Raw genomic sequence first — 12,368 nt, 5'->3', positions numbered from 1 at the left:
GTGAAATGACTCCTTTAGCACCACAATAAAGACAATCCACAGTGTTTGAAATAGCTCATAAGTCATGATCAACTAAATATGTTTTGAGGGGAGTTAAATCTTACCAAAAATGCCAAATGAGCTTTACCCCCCTTTTTAAAGTGCCTCATTCAAAATCAAGACAAAAGAAGAGAAGGAAGCTATAAGACTTTTTGTGCTTGTGCCAAATAAAAGATTATCTCTGAGAGTGCTTACAAATTCAGTAAAGGCAAGGACAAGTCTAGAGGGGAAAAACAATAGAAAAATATTCAGTTTCCCTCGACAATTTAACCAGTGGCCAAAATTAAAGATAAAAAAGCCTGCAACCTATGCACTATTAAATTTTATTTTAAAAAATGTGAATAAATAAGTAGCTGGGGGGGGGGAGAGAAATGGGGATGAAATCAGCACAGACAATAATAAAATTAACATACTAAATTGAGATGAAAAATGCCAAAAGAGATGAGAAGTTACATATGTGCGGCATGCTACAACTACTGCTTGACTTGTTCATACTCAAGTAACTTAAATCCCTGTGCATATTGCTGCTGAATTTGGATTTTCAAATTCGTGGAAAATGCTAACATTATGCCAAGTGTAGGTGTTGTCCAAAACATTTAATAAAGATTTGTTGAACAAGCTATTAAAGGCTGCATGGAAGCAAATAGGATTAGCTGCTGCATCTATGTTTTGGTATAGCCCTAAAAAAATACTAAAAGAATCGTAGAACTTTATACTTCCAAAGGTGTTGCAGATCATTTACTCTAATGATCTGATGCCACAATGTTTCACAGAAACATTAAACAACAGTGTTCTCAAATTAATTAATTAATTATATGTATATTCCCCTTTTCCATCTTAACACATGACGTTCAGGATGGATAACCATCATAAAACAATTAACAATAAAATCAAAACCAGGCCTGGTGATCATTGTATCCGAGACAATGAAAGTCTTTATCTGTGCCTAAACTTAGGACATTCTTCTTCTCTAGTGGAACTACCGGTAGCTACATTTAGTTAAAGAGAGCCTTTTGTACACACATGTTCTGAAGTGAATTGTCCCACTACACATCAAGTTGTGTAAACTCACCCCAAGCGGTATTTCCTAACATCAAGCCTTGCTTTGTTTTAATTGGTTCACACCTGACGCCTCCTATCTGAATCAGCTGTTCTGATACATCCCTGATCTCAAATACAATAGTTCTAGCTACATCTAGCTCAATAATTTTATTCAAGTTGTGAGGAGAACCACTATTCCTTTGACTGTGTGAAATTAAGAGATATGGCATATATCTCTAGATATGTGTATTTGGTGAACAAAAATTACCAGTAAGCTCATTTGAAGTCTGAATATAAGCAAATTCCAAGAAGGTCTTCCTCAGGTTTTTGCGTTGCCATAGGAATGAGATACAAGGTTTCTTAACTCACCTCCAGATGCCTTTGACCTTTCTTTCAACTTTTCTGCAGCCATTTCACTGTAGCTAGGAAGTTCTGACATCTTCACTCCAGATCGAGCTTCTGCTATTAGCTGACGAGCTCTCTCTCTCAGCTGCCGACGCCGCTCTTCATCTTGCTGCTAAGATATATTGAACAGTTGCCAACTCAGTAATTGACAGAAATGCAATTTCATTCTCAATCTGATCATCATGATAGCAACTGGTTTACAGCATGGTGCTTGGCCCATGTTATAAATAGGAAGCTCCATATCAGCTGGGTGTCAACAAAACACTTTTTCAAGCCATCCTGGAATCAGGTTTTTTTTACCCTAATAATTTCTCCAATTATTGTATTAGATCTTTAAAAAATTTACTGGTCTATAGAAACATAAACTGAGGCTGATAGGTACCCAGAACTTATGGCCACCATGCAGCACCAAAGTATGTTCAAGTCTTACTGATTTCAAAGTGCTAATACATCTTTAAAAGGAGATGTACACAGTCAAATAATGAATGGAAAGAATTACAGTTTGGCCCCAGTATCAGAAAGAAGTTCCATTTATATTAGCAGATTGATACTGGTGCAGATTGATACTGGTGCAAAATGGAAATACACTAAGCTGAAATTTTATTTTCTAACAATCTCTACTGAATCAGTATTTAAAACAACAACAACAAATGGATATTAAGATCTTCCCACTTTGAAGGAACAAAAACATTTTAAAGCTTGTTATGGAAAAATACATTGGTTTTGGAATTACTGTTTCACAGAATAAGTACATGTAAAATATCTGCCTGTAAAGAGGAATATTCTGAAGGTTTATTCTCTTAAGTTAAGCAGATCAGGACTTGGTTAATGGAAACCACAAGTGATGAACATTGAATATGGAGGAAGGATGGGATAAAAACATTAACACACAATTAACTTGAAAAATATACATTGCTCACAGAAATAATCAAATTATCACAGTGTAAATTCTTTCATTCTAGAGTGAGCCTGGTGGACTATATCATCCTGGCCAAGTGTCAGAGAGAATTAAACACACTCCAGGTAAAGGTATGTGTTATGTAAGCTCTGTTTCAGCACCCTTCTCCAATGCCTGAACAGAATTGTGGCAGGTATGGGGAATCTCTGTTAGCTAGAGTGCCAGATTCAAATGTGATTAACCTTCCAAGGATTGCATTCCAGTGTTGGGCAGGGCAAAACAAAGCAGAATAAGGCAAGAAGTAAAAAAGAACAAATAAAGAAAAATAAAGAAACACAACTCACTCAATTGGAATAAAGCCAAATAAAACTAAAATACATTCAAAAACTAAGCACACACAGCCCTCCAAACATGATCTTCCCAGTCCCAGGCCCCACAACAGCAGAACTCCAAGAATGATCCTCGTGTCCCACAAGCACAAACACTCACCCTTTCTGCTTTCTCTTTTCTGGACACACACATGCGCACACACGTCTGGAAGATGGAGCAAGCTTGTTTTCTCTTGCTCTGGAGGGTAGGACTTGAACCGATGGATTCAAGTTACCAGAAAGGAGATTTCGACAAAACATCAGGAAGAACTTCCTGACAGTAAGAACTGTTTGATAGTGGAACAGACTCCCTTGGGAGACTGTGGACTCTCCTTCCTTGGAGGTTTTTAAGCAGAGGTTGGATGGCCATCTGCCAGGGATGCTTTAGCTGAGATTTCCTGCATTGCAGGGGGCTGGACTAGATGCCTCCCTTCCAACTCTACAATCCTATGATTCTATCAGGTGCACCAACTATAGGTGGTGGAGGTGTCATCAGCCCCCCCCCCAATATTCCTTAGCAGTGGGCTCAACACCCAAATATTGAGGGGGTGGAGAAGGCCAAACTGCCAAGCTGAGTATGGCACAGCATCAAAGGCAGGCTACTCCTGAGTGCAAGAGAGGAGGAGGCATGACAATTGAAGCTGCATGGCGCCAGGCAAGGCCTCCTCCCAACAATGCGCCTCCTCCTGACAATGCATACACCATGCACATGATGCATACAACATCAAGCATGCACCTTTGGCCCAAGGTGGTGCCTCTGGATTCTATGATATACTCCGCTTCACAGAGTGGGTCTTCATAGGACTAAACATTATACATGCTTACCTGGAAGTAAATTCCATTGAGATTACTTCTGAGTAGATAGGCAAACAATTGGACTGTTAATAAGATTAGCAAAAGGAGCACAGCAGTTTCTGTTGTTCCTTTTCCACTAGTCCGGCCAGGATCTGTCCACTGCCAGATCTTGTGGGCAGTGCTTACATAGCAGTGCAATAGGGATCCTCAGAAAAGTCCCAATTGCACCCCAGTAGTTCTGATCAGCTTCGAAGACACTTGCTTAGGTGTAATCAGGCAAGAAAGTTGCCTAAAGATGTGGTGTCATGTAAATTATGTATAATGACTGGAAGGTCGACAGGGCTCGCTGGGACATGCATGGCCAACCAGATTGAGTGGCCTAGTGGGCCGGATTAGGTCCATGGTCTAGACATTTTCCACCACTGGGTTACAGAAAACTGTATTAGTGGAAACTGTTCCGGTTCAGTTTCCTCCCTGACATATTAGGTTTCTGTATGTAGGAAAGTTTTCAATAGGCAGCTGGTGTTTCTTTTTGTTTTGTTTAAATCACTGACTACACTAATGACTGCTTTGCCCATGTTGCCCTGACAGAGCATAGGATTCTCCTGGTTGCTGATGCCATAAGGAATACTGGATCTGCTACCCTGCTGCCTGCCAAGCCACTGTACACACTTCATTCTAGAACTGCCCACACATTTGTATTTCCCATTCAGGATGCCCTTCATCTCAGATGCTGTTCAATAAAGGTTCTGACACTGCCACATGTGATTCCAACACTTCTCCTGACTGGCTCAGGTATGCTTGAGTGTTGGGGACCCCTCCTCCTTTTCGTAGCATGGGTTTTCTGGATATGAACCAAGGACCTTCAGGATGCAATATATAACACCTAGGCCAGGGGTGTCCAAACTTTTTTCAAAGAGGCCAGATTTGATGAAGTGAACATGCATGAGGGAAGGAACTGCCCGTGGGGGCTGGATTAAACCGACTAGCAGGCCGGATTGGTCCCCTAAAATGGACTTTGGACATGCCTGACCTAGGCTCAGGCTCCTGCTACAGCCCCTGTACTCCTAGCATCTAAGCCTCAGCCTTGGAGCTGGCTGGGAAGGTGGGTGAGTGGGGAATGTCCTATGATGCATTGTGTGGTAGCTAAATTGTTAGAGGACTCTAACCACTGTATTTGCAGTGTGGGTTTCAGACCCTGCTGCTCCCTTACTTTTGCCTCTGCCACAACTTCTTTTGCTCAGCATGCAAAAGTGAAGGGGGGGATATTCCCACCTCCCCTGGTAGGGCTCAAACTTCCACCTCCGATCTTCCATGGTACTCCTGGCGTGCTCTGGGCCAAGGCCGCTACAGCACAATGCCCTCCACCCCGGCATGCGACTCTCTCTCATAACTGCTTTCAACTTTTAAAAGAACAATCCATTTTTTAAAAAAATAAAAACAAAGCTCTAAACATCTTGCCTCCACTCCACACATCTTCTACTCATTTACCGGTATGTGATGTCACAAGAGCATTTAAAAATCTGCCTGGACAGAAATTTTTACCCTGAAAAAAAGGACATGTCCAGGAAGACAACCCTATGCTAATTGACTTTCTCTATGTGTGGGCGGCATGCAGCACTTTCTCTGGCTGGTGGATTGTGGCAGTATTTCTAAGAATCCTATGGATACAATTACTGGTTTTGTATTCCCTGGTAGTGTTTTCCCTTTCGTCCAAGCATGAGGATGTACTGCAGGGATCAGCAAACTTTTTCAGGAGGGGGCCGGTACACTGTCCCTCAGACCTTGTGGGGCGCCAGACCCCCCTCTCCCGAAAGGACCCCCCTGCCGCCACTCACGCTGCAGCTGACGCTGCCTCATTTTTGGCAGTGTCATCGTCATTCTCTGCCTCGGCCAGGGGTCCACTGCCGCTGCTTCCTCCCACTCGGCTCTTGGCAATACGCGGCTGCCTCAGCGGGAAGGAAGGGGCGTCGCTCAGAGGCGTCTGCAGTTTCAGATTGGCTGTAGGAGCTTCCTGCAGCCAATCCGAAGCTGTGCCAGTGTCAGGGAAGTCAGTCCCTGCGCGGCAAGGCCTCTGCGCCGCGCTGGTTTAGCGCGGGGAGTGGCCGAGTGGGCGGCAGGGTCCGCAGGGTCCATGGGCTGGATTTACAAGCCCAGTGGGCTGCATCTGGCCCCCGGGCCGTAGTTTGCCGACCCCTGATGTACTGGATACAGTGGTTGTTCCACTGATTAAAAAAAGCTGTGTATCTCTTGTCCTACTGTAAGTTGAATAAAGGATTATTGCATTAATTGTTTTACATTTAGGGTTCCGAAATGAGGATGCAACTGTTTTTTAGAACAAATTCACTCCAACCTGTTACATTCATAGCAAGGACCCAAAAATGTAGCTCCAGCATTATTTTTCAAGAGTCCTTCAAGCGGACTTAAAATGCTTAAATGACTGTAAGACCAACACACCTTACAAATAGATGAAGTAGCACAAGCAAGAATTTGGCTTTAAGCCCAATTTACCAGAAACAAAGGGTCCTATCCAGACTGAGCAAACAGATGGCTGTTAGCTCAAGATCTGAATAAAACCCCAAATCATTAACAATGTAGTCTAGCAAAAGCTCCTACTGACAATAATTTCAAAGAGTTACAATCACCAGCACCACATTGGAATGTTTATATTCTCATTTCAGTTCATATTATCAATCAATGAATCTGAGTATCTATCATTGCCTATAATTAACCCTGCCAATGTGCATGTCTTTGCTTGTTCTAAAAGTGAGCTTTCTGCTGAAAAAAGGGGGTGCATGATGCACTATTGTCTGGTTTATAACTCTTCCAAGGTTAATACTTTCAGGAATCAATGTTCAAGTACAGAATGTTCAAGTACACGTACCCACAAACCTGTCCTTATATCACTTTGCATGCTCTGCACTCCAGACAGCTACAAAATATTATGTGAGGCCATTGGATTAGCACTGCTGGGTAAGATACAATCAAGTTTTGCTTAGAAAGTCCAGATCCAAGTACAATGGCTGGCAGAGAAATAATTGTCCCTAAGTTTTGGTTTTAGACAAACACTGCTGTGCAGAAAGTCTGTGCCTGTGCTATTACCGTATTTCAAAGGGCTGAATTTTTGTGAGCACACCTTAACTTTGTTACAATCTTTGTTCACCCCAAATAGCCAAAATATAAGCTTATGATTACCTTATGAAGCCATTATATGCATTTAATATATTCTTGTTTTAGTGCAATGATAGCGTATTAGATATACACTATGATATATGATAGCGCAATGATAGTGCAGTGATTAGTGCAATGATAGCGTATTAGATATACACTATGATATATGATAGCGCAATGATAGTGCAGTGATTAGTGCAATGATAGCATATTAGATTAGATAGCGTATTCTTGTTTTAGTGCAATGTTTTAGTGCAATGTATTCTTGTTTTAGTGCAAAACAAAGCCCCCCCCAAAAAAAAACGTGGAGAAGGGTGAGAGCAAATCAGCAAATCTTGTCACTGCAATGAAGCAACAGAAAATATGACACAAGTAGACATACATACATACAAAGAAAGAAAAGCAGCAGCAGCAGCATGTGAACTGTAACAGAAACACCTGTTTTTAAATGAAAAATGCACAGTCACAACTGAACAAACCAAGTAATAAAAATGCCAATCATTAATGTGTTGAATGGCTATTATTCAGTGACGGGGGGGGGAAAAAGGGTACACCACGGACCAAAATTGATTGATATGTCTCCTAAGGTATTTGTAGATGGCCTTCAACTAAGTTGTTGCAATCTGCAAAAACGGTACTAGAAATTTATTTTTCTTACAAAGAATGGTAAGACATGGAATAATCTACACCTGGCATTGCTCATTAAGTGTCCTGCAACATACCAGTTTTTAGCTTAAGCAATCAATAATAAAACAAACACAAAATACTAATTAGGAACATTTTACCCATTTCCATGTAAATTGTTTGTTTGTAGCTATTTACTCATCATTGTTCTTGGTACAATAGGAAAAATGCAAATGAATGAATCAGAATGCAGCCCTAATGGGACTTTCTGTTTATAACCATTAGCCCAGAGGTGTGCTGTAATTCAATCCTCAAGCAGCAAGATTTAGCCTCATTAACAGCTTGCATGGGCAGGTTACAACTCATAAAACCCTACAGTAAACAAAGTATATGGACACAGCACAATATCTTGAGCCTGATTGACAGAATACTGTTTCCCTATCAGATTGCCTTGATTTACTTTTCTACTAATGTCCTAACACTATAAAGACAATTTTGCCCAGGCCTTGGAGCTCTGTTCCAGAATTGCATATTTGATTTGTTTGCTTTCACACCCGAAAAGGCACATCCAGCAACAATCCCATCAAAAATATACATTTAATCTACTCACTACATTCAAACTACTACAAATTCAGTTCCATTTATGGCTAACCAACTGATACCTCAACCTGTTTTACTGCAACTCCGTATATTTATGTTATAAAGTAAAGGTCACATCCCTACCTGGATCCTTGGCATGTATGGATCTACAACATCAAACAACCAAACTGGGAATAAAAAACTCGGAATAAATAAATGCAACAACAAAATGAGTTAGTATAAAATCTATTTAACAACTGACCAGGAGCACTTAATGGCCCAGTATGATGGAGAAGTTGACACAGAAGGAAAATCACCTATCTTCCTAAATTGTTACCGGTAGTTTAGTTTGGAGGAAGAACCAGTAACTTGAAGTAGACTGGCTACTGCCAATGTCTTACAGAATCCCAACATTTCTATACAAAGTTGTAGGGAAAAGTCTTAATGTTACTTTAAATATTATTGAAAGTTTAGGGAAACAATCGGTTGAAAGTGGAAAACATCTATGTGACTGTAAGGGAAAGATTTGGATTATTATGAACTTGGAGAGACGACTTGAACTTTAGAAAAAAGACAGCAGTGGACGGTTGCGAGGAATCCCCAATTTCTTGAAGCATGGGAACCCAAAAAATTTTTTAGATGATTTGGCATAATATTCGGTTTGATTGATATATATGTGTATAATTTGAAATAACGAATGTGATATAATTGGTTTTAATTAATAAAAATATATTTTAAAAAATAATAATTAAATATTATTGAAAGTTTCTTCTTGCTGAAGTTTTCCGCTCTTGTCAATTGTTGTTCATGAATTGACTTGATTACTCTGCTGTCTGCAGTGGGCTTGTTCAAAAGAGATATCTGAACATCCCATGAATCTTAGGTATTCAAGTACCTCTTCCCATTAATGTACCTGAACTACACCATTTTAAAAACATAGTCACTCCCTTGGCCTTCTAACAACCACCCTACAAAATTATATATGAGGACAGACCAAATAAAGATAGTCATTATAGCAGTTTTCTGCAACCTGGTAACCACCAGATATTTTGGACTACATCAGCCTCAGACACCGTGGCCATTGTTCAGCGATATTGGAAACTATAGTTCAAAAAAGCTGAAGGGCACCAGATTGCGGAAGGCTGTAGTATAGTGTCTTTTGCTTTTGATAAATTGCTGTTAAAAAGTGTCCCCGGGGAATGCATTTTAGACCTGGAATATATCACATTTCAAGCATCTGGAATTTCTTCCCCGCATTATGACTTATATCATGTTGGTCATACATCATAAGTAAAACAGAGTTCAACAGTTTCTGGGCTGTATCCAACACTGGGCAGCATGAGGGTCCCTTCCTTCCCTTCTGTGCCCTGTCCCCATTTGCTTTGGAGGGTCTCCCATCCCACTGGGAACACATTCTGAGGGCATGTGGTGGGGGATTGCAGGTGACAAGAGAGGAAGGGTAATTTCCGTTGCACATGTTATGCAAATGAAACTGCAGTGTTGGATGCTACCATCTTAATGGTCCCAATCTTATCACACGGAAATAGTGCGTAGTGTGTTTGACATCTCTCTCTCTCTCTAGATATAAATGGTTTGGACAGATGGTGCCAGAAATCTTTGGTATACCGGATAGCATTTGTCAGGAATGAGCCAGCTCCTAGTGGAACTTTATAGCCAGCTGCAGAACAGAGAGGGTTAGATCTGACGCAGGCTGAACAGCGGCCAGTGCCCAGTGTGACTCTCTTGGACATTGGAATGCCAAAGGAATGACTGAGAGCAGCCTGGAACACAGCCAAAACTCTCAGGAAGCTCAAACAGGCGTGAACAGACACTGAGACAGTTTTTCATAACAGGAAGAGGCTGGGGCTGATCCAATAAGTCCGAAGAGTCGACGAATGGGAGGGCTACTAGACAGGAAGTAAAACAAGAGATGTAAGGGGCGACAATTCAATATATTCTGTAAGAACCGGAAGAAGTCTTCAGAAGGGTCATCTTGAATGATAATGTCGGCAGCTTCGTTAGAGCCGCCCGGAGCTATCTGTTTGTTTTTGCAATAAATCTTCCTCTTTAATTACCTATGCTTACTGTGTTATCAAGCTGGGAACCTGGACTCCTGACAGCATTCACAATATGCAATATGCTGATTACATAGAGCAAAACTAGATCTTGCAAGAGACAAACACTTTGATTCTTCTTGTAAACAGCTTTGAAGTTTATTTTGATCAAGTGATTTATAAACCTTGTGAAATAAATAAAATGGAGAGGTCGCTGTTCAGTCTCCCAGCTTTCCTGGTTACATCTAGTATAACAAAAACAACCACAACATAAATATTAGGTGATGTAATGTCACTGCATATTTCCTCTCCTCGTGGCATGATAAAGTCAATGGTGCTGTCAGGGAAGGAATTTGCACCCCGCCCCCCAGTAGAAGGGCTAGCTTACTACCTTTTGAAGTAGGTGAGGTAATACACATTGCCATCTGAAAAGAGTAGCATTAAGTCAGGAGTCTAAAATTACCTAACTGTACTTGATGAGAGAGGAGGGGCCTCACGATGATGTCACATTACATTATACATCACAATGAACATTATCAGAAAAAAGAAAGAAAGAAAGAAAGAAAGAAAGAAAGAAAGAAAGAAAGAAAGAAAGAAAGAGGAGTGGTGGCAGTTCTCTGGTAATTTCTAAGTTCACCTTCAGCAGAAGGACATGATGTGCGGGGGGGGGGGGGGCAGAATACAGAGGGGCATTGCGCTGTCCACAGGTGCCCAATGTGTGTGTGTGTGTGTGTGCGCGCGCCACCCAATCGGGGATGGAGTGCGTTCACCCAGCCCTCGCCCCTACCGCCGCTGGGTGAGGACAGGGCACAAAGGGTGAAGAGCAAGCTCTACCCTGTCCCCGCCTGCTGCGTGAGTGCCTGCCTATCAGCGGCAGGGACTAGATGAGCAGAGAGGGGGCTTTTCTCGTGCCCCCCAATATTCTGCGCCTAGGGTCACAGCCCCCTGCCCTCTGTTACACCACTAAAAATACCTTATAAAACACAACATAGGGCTATAAACACAGATCACCTCCTCACACAAAATCTATTTAATTTAATTAAAGATGAGTAAAAAAATATCTTGCAATACAAAGAACAGATAAAAACCTACATATATTATATCAAGGGTGCTAGGATATTTCCCTCCGCTTTACATTTGCTTGTGTTGTCTCCATCTGAAGTTTGAAATGGAACCCCTATTTTAAAAAAGTAATCATTTATAGGTAAATAATTCATGTGTTGCCCATGTCCTTCATACATAAAGGTGGCACATAAAATTTTACCCTGTTATGTCTCCCCCACCCCACTTTGTAATAGTCTAAATTTCAGCAACATGAATCCCTAGGTAGTAAAACTTCTACAACATTACGGGCAAACTCTTCAGGAATAAATAATATAATTCCTTGTTTCCCTCTTATAGAAAAAAATGTTTGAATGCAATTTCTATATTTCACAGTTCACCGACATCTCGGCAAGCTTTCTTCCACTGCTTCAATGGTGCTACTTTTAATTTTATCCTCCTTAGTCCTAGTAATTAAAGTGATCAGCAGTGGCATCCCAACGGCTTTGACACAGCTACATCCCCCCTAACAGACTTCTGCTTTTAAGGGGAATGAGAAGAAAAAGAACTAAAGTTTCATTTCACAGGAACAAGAAAATCAGGCCCCTCGAATTCTTAACTTTATCCAATTGTTCTTTCAGCAGCCTTTGGATCTTAAGAAGCAAATAAAAATGGCTGCCATTAGGGGGTCCTTTTTGTACTTGCCGCAGATGTCAGTGAGTGACATTGCTTTGGCCAAAAATGATGCTGTGGGTTTGTGAAGGTGAATTATAATGTGAGAATGCAGTTGGTGAGATGATTAATCTATTCATAAACCCTTCAAGAAAATAAAACATTTAAGCCCACAACACTTTTTAAAGAACAAAACAAAGACCAGGTGGTTAATGGATTAGAGAAAAAACAAACCCACAATTCCACCAAAGGTATTTTTTTCTGTTTTTAACAATATTTTACTGAGTTTGAACTAATTATCAATATGTTTCACTGCATTATATAAAGTTACGCAACCCTCCCCTACCAACATTCATTACATTTGTTTTATATTAACACCCCCCCCCCAAAAAAAACTTCAGGGTACAGAAATATAAATAATATTCATTAAATCAAAATTACTGTGTTAAACATAAAATGAAAATATTGCACTGCATTACACTGAAAGCATTTAACAGAACTCTCTCTCAAAATTGTCCATGACATGCCCCAATTACATAATCCAGCTAAGAAAAAGAACTTGACTGCTACCCTTTTCATCGTTAGACAGCAAGAACGGCTTTGTTATTAGCCATTTAGGAGGTAAAAGAATTCTCCTTCTTGTCCAGAGGCAAGGATTACAAAAAAGGTACCTATTCACAT

General features: G+C 40.8%; 1 protein-coding gene across 6 annotated transcripts in view; it reads right to left on the bottom strand.

Moving 5' to 3' along the window:
* Window positions 1–12,368, bottom strand: part of EHBP1 (EH domain binding protein 1) — a 281,357-nt gene that overhangs the window by 77,292 nt on the left and 191,697 nt on the right. For 4 of the 6 annotated variants that reach the window (XM_035110447.2, XM_060272319.1, XM_035110449.2 and 1 more), the window contains one exon: window positions 1,450–1,597. In XM_035110447.2, coding sequence (XP_034966338.2) covers window positions 1,450–1,597 — 148 coding nt within the window. The remainder of the gene's footprint in view (window positions 1–1,449; window positions 1,598–12,368) is intronic. The other 2 variants (XM_060272318.1, XM_035110450.2) reach the window with 1 other exon arrangement.

This window comes from Zootoca vivipara, chromosome 3 (assembly GCF_963506605.1).
Source record: "Zootoca vivipara chromosome 3, rZooViv1.1, whole genome shotgun sequence".
NCBI lineage: Eukaryota > Metazoa > Chordata > Lepidosauria > Squamata > Lacertidae > Zootoca > Zootoca vivipara.
This window is presented reverse-complemented; position numbering and strand designations above follow the sequence as displayed.